General features: G+C 41.7%; 1 protein-coding gene across 1 annotated transcript in view; it reads right to left on the bottom strand.

Moving 5' to 3' along the window:
* The window catches only part of RPS6KA5 (ribosomal protein S6 kinase A5), a 176,452-nt gene extending 168,667 nt beyond the window's left edge, over positions 1-7,785 (bottom strand). The window contains exon 1 of the mRNA XM_007471884.1: positions 7,680-7,785. Coding sequence (XP_007471946.1) covers positions 7,680-7,785 — 106 coding nt within the window. The remainder of the gene's footprint in view (positions 1-7,679) is intronic.
* Positions 7,786-9,577: the final 1,792 nt, after the last annotated feature.

Genomic DNA, 9,577 nt, shown 5'->3' with positions numbered 1-9,577 from the left:
TAATGAAAAAAAAAAAAAAAAAAAAAAAAAAGTGAACTAGCCAGCTCACTCACAACTTTAGGAAGGTATAAAGTCCAGAGAACTTCCTTGACTTTTTGGAGGAACAGATATAGTTGAACCCATGGGGGCACTGCTAGAGACAAACAAAATGAGAGCAAGATTCTATTTTAGACCCTATTCATCTTCCCTGAAAAACAAGAGGAATGTAGTAGTGCTCATACCACTGAGGTGCACCAAGATCTGTAAATCATTACAGGAGCTCAAAGGAGAAAACTGTGACAACCCCTCCCTCCCACAGCATTTTGGGATTGACATCTCTCAACAGTGTATTTAACTGTGAAGCTTCAGTCAACACATGATGCTATTATGCTAGATTTTCCCTAGAGGAATTTTCACCAAGCATTACCTTCTTTTTCAGGGTAAGAATTCAATCCTGCCCATCAGATCACTTATGTCTCCAGGAAGCTGAGATTTCATGATTTTTTTCTTGCTTTGCAGTAGAGGTTAATGTTGGGTCTGATACAACAGTTGACTTGTCACCTGAGAAGCTTCGCCCCCACCAACCCCCCGCCCCCATTATAGACTGCAAACACAAAATATACTTGAATGCCCCTTGATTTAAGGGCTGAGATGCCACCTACTTTGCCCAAATAGATCATTTTCTTTTCTTTTTTAAATTAATTTATTTATTTATTTTTGGCTGCGTTGCGTCTTTCTTGCTGCACGTGGGCTTTCTCTAGTTGCGGCAAGCGGAGGCTACTCTTCATTGCATTGGCAGGCTTCTCATTGCAGTAGCTTCTCTTGCTGCGGAGCACGGGCTCTAGGCACACGGGCTTCAGTAGTTGTGTCATGTGGGCTCAGTAGTTGTGGCTCACAGGGTCTAGAGTGCAGGCTCAGTAGTTGTGGCACACGGGCTTAGTTGTTCCGCGGCATGTGGGATCTTCCCAGACCAGGGCTCGAACCTGTGTCCCCTGCATGGGCAGGCAGATTCTTAACCACTGCGCCACCAGGGAAGTCCTAGATCATTTTCTTAATCTCTAAAACTCATGGTAGAAGTAAGGGATTTTCTTATAAGTCTAGGCTCTAGGGAATTAAGATAGGGTACTATCAAAAACTTATTTATATTTTGACCATCCAATGTATCCTATAAAGCTAAAGATAGAGCATAAGTTCTGCATACTCTTCTCAAGGTGAGGAAAGTGTGATAAAAAGGGAAAAGTACACACAGAAACACAAAATATATTTATACATGTATAATATAAAAAGGAGAGCTGCATTGTTCTCACAGATAACTAAGATTGTCACTGAAATTTTTCTGTGTCTTTTTGTAGATAATAATTATGTTCCTAAAAAGCTAAGTATAAATAAAATCATCATAAATGGAATCATATTCATAGAGTATCAGGGAATTCTTTTTCAATGGGATTCAATCATGAATCCTCTGGCAAAACAGAATTATCTTTTAAAGTAAATCAGCACTTCTGACTTTTGTCTATACCAAGATTTCCATAGAAATTCCATTGAAGACCAACTTAATGCTGGTAAGTACTTTGGATATAACTCAGTCCAACACCTTTACTTTATGGATCAGTAAACTTAGACTCAGAAAGGCGAAATGATTTATCTCAAGTCACACAGCAAGTTTGGGGCAGAGCCAGAAATATAATCCACCCTCAACCTCTGTTAGCCTTTACTTAGAAGACCCTAAGTGTGGATGACAGCAATCAAATATGTACGATCTTTAATTGGAGGCAGAAATCAATCAAGCGTATTTTGGGGAAACCAGACAGAGTCATCACAGAAAAACAAAACTAGAGACAAATACCTCTTATGAATATAGACACAAAAATCCTCTACAAAACACTAGCAAACTGAATCCAGCGTGGTGTGTAAAAAGAATTATACACATTACCAAGAGGGATTTATCCCAGGAATACAAGTTTGGCTTAACACTCCAAGATTAATTAATGTAATACACCTCATCAATAAAAACAAACAAAAAAAACAAAAAAACCACGTGATCATCTCCCTAAACGCAAAAAAAAATCCGATGCCTTTTCATGATTAAAAACACCCAAACAAATTAGGAAGAGAATTTCCTCAATCTAATAAAGGGTATCTATGAAAAACCCACAGCTAACTTCATACTTAATGGTGAAAGACTAAAGCTTTCCCCCACTAAGATCAGGAATAAGACAAGGATGTGTGCTTTCACCAATTCTATTGAATACTGTGCTGAAGGTTCTAGCCAAGACAATTAAGCAAGAAAACTAAATAAAAGGCATACACATTGGAAAGAAGTAAAACTATCTCTATCTGCAGGTGACGTGATCTTGTAAGACATCCAATAAAAAAACTTTAGAACTAATATACTAGTTCAGCAAGGTTGCAGGATACAAGATTAATATACAAAAATAAGTTATATCTCTATATACTTTTAGTGAACGATCCAAAAATTAAACTAAGAAAATTATTTTACAATAGCAGCAAAAAGAACAAAATATTTAGGAATAAATTTAACAAAAGAAGTGTAAACATATAGTCTGAAAACTATAAAATGTTGAAAGAAATGAAAGAAGATCTAAATTAATGGAAAAACATTCCATGTTCATAAATCACAAGATTTAATATGCTAAGATGGCAACACTCCCAAAATTGATCTACAGATTTAATGTAATCCCTACCAGAATCACAGTTGGCTTCTTTGCAGAAATGTTGACAAGCTAATTCTAAAATTCATGTGGAAATTCAAGGGATCCAAAATAGCCAAAACAATTTTGAAAAAGAACAAGGCTGGAAGACTCACAATTCCCAATATCAAAACTTACTAAAAAGTTACAGTAGTCAAGACAGTGTGGTGATGGCATAAGGACAGACAAAAAAATCAGTGGAATTGAATTGAGAGTCCAAAACTAAATCCATACATCTATAGTCAATTGATTTTTGACAAGAGTGCTGAGAAAATAAAATGGAAAAAGAATAGCCTTTCAACAAATGAGGCAAAAACCTAAATGTAACAGCTACAATCATACAACCCTTAGAAGGAAACAGATATAAAATCTTTGTGACCTTGAATTAGTCAATGATTTCTTAAATACAATAACAAACGTAAGAGAAAGAAAAGAAAAAAATTGGACTTCATCAAAATTAAAGACTATAGTGCTTCTACGGTTATCACTGAAAAAAAAAAAGATAATCCACTTTATGGGAGAAAATATTTGTAAACCATATATCTAAGTACAGATCTAAGGGATCTGTATTTACAATACAGATCGGTAAATACAGATCTAAGGGATCTGTATTTACAATACATAACTCATATCTCAATAATAAAAAAGACAAATTAACCAATTAAAAAACGGGCAAAGGATCTGGATAGACATTTCTCCAAACATATACAAATGGCCCATGAGTACATGAAAAGATGCCCAACACCATTAGTCATTAGGAAACACAAATCAAAACTACAGTGAGATACCACTTCATACTCACTGGGAATGGCTATAAGCAAAAAGACCTACAATAACAAGTGATGGTGAGGATGTGGAGGAACTGGAGCCCTTGCTAGTGGGACTGTAAAGCAGTGCAGTCACTTTGGAAAACTTAAGTTAAACATAGACTTACCACGTGATCCAATAATTTTACTCTTAATATGTACCCAAGAAAAATGAAAACATAGGTCCATGCAGAAACTTGTACACAAATGTACATAGCAGCATTATTCACAACAACCAAAAGGTTGAAACAAGCCAAATGTCAATCAAATGATGAATGGATAAAATACAGTACAACCACACAATGAAATATTACCTGTCAATTTAAAAAATGAAGCGCTGACACACGTTACAAATGGATGAATCTTGAAAATACTGTTTAGTAAAAGAATCCAGTGATAAAAGACCACATATTATAAAGTTCCATAATAAGAAATGTCCCTAGGCAAATACACAGAAAGCAGAATTAGCAGTTGCCTAGGGTAGGGATGGGTTGTGGGAATGTGGAGTGATCGATATAAATGGGTTAAGAAGTTTCTTTTTAGGGTGACGGAAAGTTCTAAAATTAGATTGTGGTGATGGCTGTGTAACTATAAAATTTATTAAATTGTACACTTAAAACAAGTGGATTTTATGATATGTAAATTATATCTCAAAAAAGCTGTTTAACAAAAAAAGACATTGCAGCTTCCCCATTCAATCACTTGTTCTGGGGGAGCCAGCTGTCATGTCATGAGGACATTCAAGCAGCCCTATGGAGAGGTCCACATAGCAAGGAACTGAAGCATCCTGCCAACAACATGTGAGTGAGCTGTCTTGGAAGGGAACCTCCTGCCCCAGACAAGTCTTCAGGTGAATGCAGTCGTGGCCAACATCGTGCCTAAAACCTCATGAGAGACCCTGAGTCAGAACCCTCAGGCTAAGCAACTCCTGAATTCCTGACCCACAGAAATCACGTTGCTTTAGACCACTAAGTTTTGGCATAATTTGTTGCACAGCAATAGGTAACTAATACCCCTTCCTTGACCCTCTCCTCAGTGTTAGACTCTCTCTCCTAATGACGGACATCTAAGGAAATGTCTTCCCAGCAACCCTTCCTTTTCTAAGAGTTTAGTTTCCCCCACCATCCATATGTTCACCCTAGTAGATGTCACGTTAGTAGAACATGATCCCATTCCCTGGCCTTAGTTGAACAATCCAAAAGTAGGCACCTTACCAAAGCCAGGCTAATAAAGTCCTTCGCTAATATTTTTGTTCCTGAAGCTGATAAAAGGCAGTGTCTCTCTGGTACCGAGAGCTGTAAGATATAAAACTTGGGGTCTGTCAACAGCTACGTTCCTTCCCACGTGGAAAAAGGTGAACAGCAGTGGAGAAGAATGAAGCCATCACATAGAGACAAGCAAAGAAGCAAAGATTCAAGATGGAGAGAGTACAGACAGCATCAGTCTCTGGTTCCAGGGATTCCTGATGCAACTCAGTCCTTTCAAGTGGGAAGACCACATGTGTCTTGTAATCCCAGCATATAAAACAGAACTCAGTACATAAGAGGTAATGAAATATTTATTGAATAAATGAATAAGATAACCCTTCCAATAGTACCCCCTCTTTTTTGTTGCTGTGGTTCAACAGAGTTAGATTTGAAACCTAGAAGTCCTAAACCTCTTCTTTGCTAACTTTATACTCTGTATATCCTTCTATTATTATATTATGACAATATATCCTAATTACTGGTTTACATGGCCTCCTCCCCTACCATCAGAGAGCAAGAAATTTTCTCATTTTTTGTATCATCAGTACCATTTAGCCTAGAAAACAGAAAGTGTCAAGAAATGTTTAACTGATCTAATCAATCCTTTACTCTTGTGATCTTCAGATTTTGCATGCAACCAACATCTCCTGAGCGCCTAATCTGTGCCAACCAAACCAACAGTCTCATTCAATTTCCACACTCGGTAGATGAGAGAAGTGAGTGTGAAAGAGTTGAATTGACTTGCCCAAGTCTACATGGCTAGTAACTGGCAGAGCTGGGATTTGGAACTAGGTCTTCCAATTCCATGTCCAGGGATGCTGTGCTGCTTGGTCTACACTATTGGAACACTTTCCATGTTCTTACATGTAACTTGTTGCCTTTTCACTCATCCTACAGCAGACAATACAATGTTGAGCACAAACGGGCAATCGCCAGCTGCTGACTTGATATGACTATATGCTTGTCCACATTTTGAGAAGCAAGGGACCACATCAGGTCAAATTACTTTGGTGCCTATTATAGCATCATGTGCTGACAGGGGCCCAGTTGGCTGAAGATGAGAGAATCTTTCAAGCTATATTTTAACAGTGTTTTTGACCACTATATCCGGTCAGTTGTTCCAGCGTTCAGCAATAAATCAAAGTGACTGTTCATTTCCTTTGACAGTTAACAGTACTAATGAATTCAGTATAATCTCACCATGCATCAGAAAAATTTCTAAAATGCAAGCTTGAAGCTGATGATTCACACAGTAGAGAAGGGGAAATAAAGCAGTTCTCATTGTTTTCTACAAAACTAGCATTGTAAAATAATTTTGAAAAACTAGCATTGTTTGCAAAATCCAGAAACTGAGCAGTTGGTTGACTACTAATAAAGTAGGTTGCTCCTTGGTCATTTAGCAAAAATCTGCTTGCTGCACCACTGTTAATTGCTGACGAGCATATGATTTCAAGTAGCTTTTGCTGTACAGAACGAGTCTACATACATAAATCAGTGAATCATTATGTAAGAAAAGAAAAAGAAATTCAAAATTTCCACACCAGAAAACACCTGACACTGAGCCTGGCAAAAGTCAGATATTAATACTGAATAAATGTTTACTGAATAAATTATTGAATAACTCTTTGAAAACATCAGTTGTCTATTAAATTGAGAGAGAAAAATCAAACCAGCCAAACATACACGGGTTACGTTAGGAACTCCAAAAAATTATGGAGTAACTGGCTCAAGATACATAACAAATTCACAATGACCAAAAAAAAAAAAAAGATTTTAAGCCAATGTTTAAAAATGCTGAAATAAGTAAGCACGCATTTGACATCCCTCTTAAATTAAGTCACCACACTGGCGCTCAGTGTAATGCTAACCAGCAATAACAAAAAAATAAAAGAACAGGTGACAGACCTAACTTTGCAATCTGTTCAAAACAGTAACAAGGTGGTTGTTTCAAGGCACGCACTTGAAACCTGCTATTTAAGCTCTGTGTCTACACAATAAAAGAATATCCCAATATGCCAAAGAAGCTGAATCAAAAGCCTTAATAAACACAAGAACATTTAATAGTAATAATGAACAATTCATTAAAATGTATTATCTGTTCAGAAGTGCAAAAGGATCTCTAATAGGAGACTGGGCTCCACAAATATAAACCCAACCTATACTGATTAGTCCGAATAAACATTTTCCAAAATGAACAACCCATAACGAATAACGTAACAAGTATAAAGCCTGGGACGACTCTAGTGATCGCAAACATCAGAACGTGAGCGCTTAAGCTGTATAGTTAGCCGCTTTTACCTAGAGCTTCAAATTTACTGAGCCTTCTTCTCAAGAGACCTTTGAAAGAAATTTAAGGCCAAGTATAGTATTTCATGATGACTGCAAATAAAGGCACTCAGTCCCTGGAGCCCGCGATCCCTCTTTATGTCACTAGAGACTGGACTCCTGAAAAGGCCGGGGGAAAGCCACCCTTTCATCATGCACAGGACCGCAGCACCTTAGGGACCCCTCTAGGGAAGCAGAGGAGCGGAGAAGTGAGTCATGCTCCAAAACTAAGCGTCGTTCACCCTACACTAAGGAAGAAGCACCTTTCACCCTAGACAGGATGCAGTGACAGATGTGGCACCTGTGCGGGAAGGGGGCGCGAAGACGTCCTCAGAGTCAGCGCCAACAGGCAGCTGTGGGCTGCTCCGCGGGCCCCAACGCCCCGCGCCCGCCGCTCATTCCCGGGCTGGGGAAAACTTTCCGCCAGCTCCCCTCGGGCGCGCCCCCACCTCCCGGGACCCCCGGGATCCCGCCCCGTCCTAGAGGCCCCGCCCAGGGCCCGCCCCCCGCGCCCTCGGCACGGCCCCGGGACCCCAGCCCGAGCAGACCCCTGCGTGCCCTCGGGGCGCGCCCCGCGCCCAGCCCGGCCGGCAGAGGGCGGGGTCGCTCACCCGTCCGCAGCTCGTGCTTGACAGTGAGGAGCTGCTCTCCCCCGGCGCCGCCGTCCCTGCTGGTGTCTGTGGCGCCGCCACTGCCGCTGCCGCCCTCCTCCTCCATCTTCTCCCTTTCCCGATCCCGCAGGGTCCTCCGAGGGGACCCAGGAGACAGCGGACGCCCGGGCCCTCACAGCTCCCACTGCAGCCCCAGGACCCGGGGTGCGGCGGCTCCAGAACTCGGACGCCGAGACGAGTAGCTTTCCCGCTCTGGCCGCACGGCTAGCTCCTCCGCCTCCTCCCCCTTCGGCGGGCACCGCTAGTACCGCGCAACCAAACCGCCCCCTGCTTCGCCGCCTCCTCCGTCAAGCTGCTCCGCCCACATCCAGCAAGGTAGCCACAGCCATTCGAGCCGCCATCGCTTATTGGGCAGAGGGCGCGCGCATCTGTCAGCGCCGGCTCCCATTGGACAGTCATCTCTGACGCGTCACGAACCGCCCCGCCCCTCTCCTCGAATTGTTGTTGCTTGGCGGAGTGGCAGGAGAGGGAGGAGCGCGACCGCTCCGATTGGTGAGACCGGAGTTCTGCCCCGCCCGTCTCCGCTGGTACGCACGCGCAGTCAGAACGTTCCCTTCCCAGACATTCCCAGAACGGTCACACCCCTCATTCCCCAGCTAAGATGTGTTAGTAAACAGTGTCTAGTAGTCAGGAGGCGCTCGGGATCTGTGATTGGCTATTGCCGAAAGAGGCGGAGAGAGCTGATTGGAACGTTTGGTCCGCCAGTCACCGTGGACAGAGGAGGAGCTTAGAAGAAAGCGCTTCTCACGCACGTGTTTGCAGACGTACCTGATGGTCCCTGGCAGCGATCCACAGGTGTGTGGCCAGCTGGACGACAGCGTATCTTAAAAAGGTGTTACTCGCCCTAGTGAGTCCTAAACAAAGTTAAGTGGAGTTCGTGCTTAAGTACTGGTAGTTCTTAGACGTTTCAAAAATCCCGGCTCACCATGAGGACTTTTGCAAAGGATAAACATTTCCATTTTGTACAAGACGCGTTCTAGGCACCAAAAGGCTACAGTGATTAATAAAATAGAATACAATCCCTGCCCCTAAGCAACTTTCAATAGAACACGAGAAACAGACGATCTGTGAAATACATAGGAAACTGTAAAGCAGAATTCGAAATAATACAGTCGTACAAACTGTTAAGAGAACTGTACAGATGGCAGTAATTATTCTCAGTAGAGGAGCTGGGGAAGGCTTTTAGGGCAAGGAGGCATTTGAGATAACCAGCTTAAAAGGATGGGTGAGATAGAAATACCAGCAGCAGATACAGAGATAGTAACTGTGAGCTAGGCCTGGAAGTGGAGAAGGCAAGGGTAGGTTAAGTGATTGATAAGGCTGGATGGAAGTATGACGTAAGAGACACAGTTAGAAAGGTAAGATTCCATAAGATAATGAAGAACCTGACCACAATGCTAAGCAGTGCAGAATTTATTTAGTACAGGATGGGGAGCCTCAAAGAGTAGCTACGATATCAAAGCTGTTCTCTTGGAAGTTCACTTTGGTTATAGTGAGAAGATGGACTGAAGGGAAGAGGGGAAAGATGGCACAGCAAGAATACTTTTGCAAGGATAGAACTTATGGGAGTTTCCCATGAGAATGGGAAAAGGAGGGGATTAAAGATGGACACTTGGATATAATTCACATAGAAGTGAACTTTTAAACCAAGCAGGGATTAGATCAGGAGGTCGGCAAACTTTTTCAAAGAGCCAAATAGTAAATAGTTATTTTAGGCTTTGCAGGCCATGTGGTCTCTTTCACAGCTATTCACCTCTGCTATTTCAGTGTGAAAGCAGCCCTAAACAAGTAAACTAACCGATATGGCTGTGTTCCAATAAAACTTTATTTATGGACAT

Source organism: Lipotes vexillifer, unplaced genomic scaffold, assembly GCF_000442215.2.
Source record: "Lipotes vexillifer unplaced genomic scaffold, Lipotes_vexillifer_v1.1 scaffold751, whole genome shotgun sequence".
Lineage (NCBI taxonomy): Eukaryota > Metazoa > Chordata > Mammalia > Artiodactyla > Lipotidae > Lipotes > Lipotes vexillifer.
This window is presented reverse-complemented; position numbering and strand designations above follow the sequence as displayed.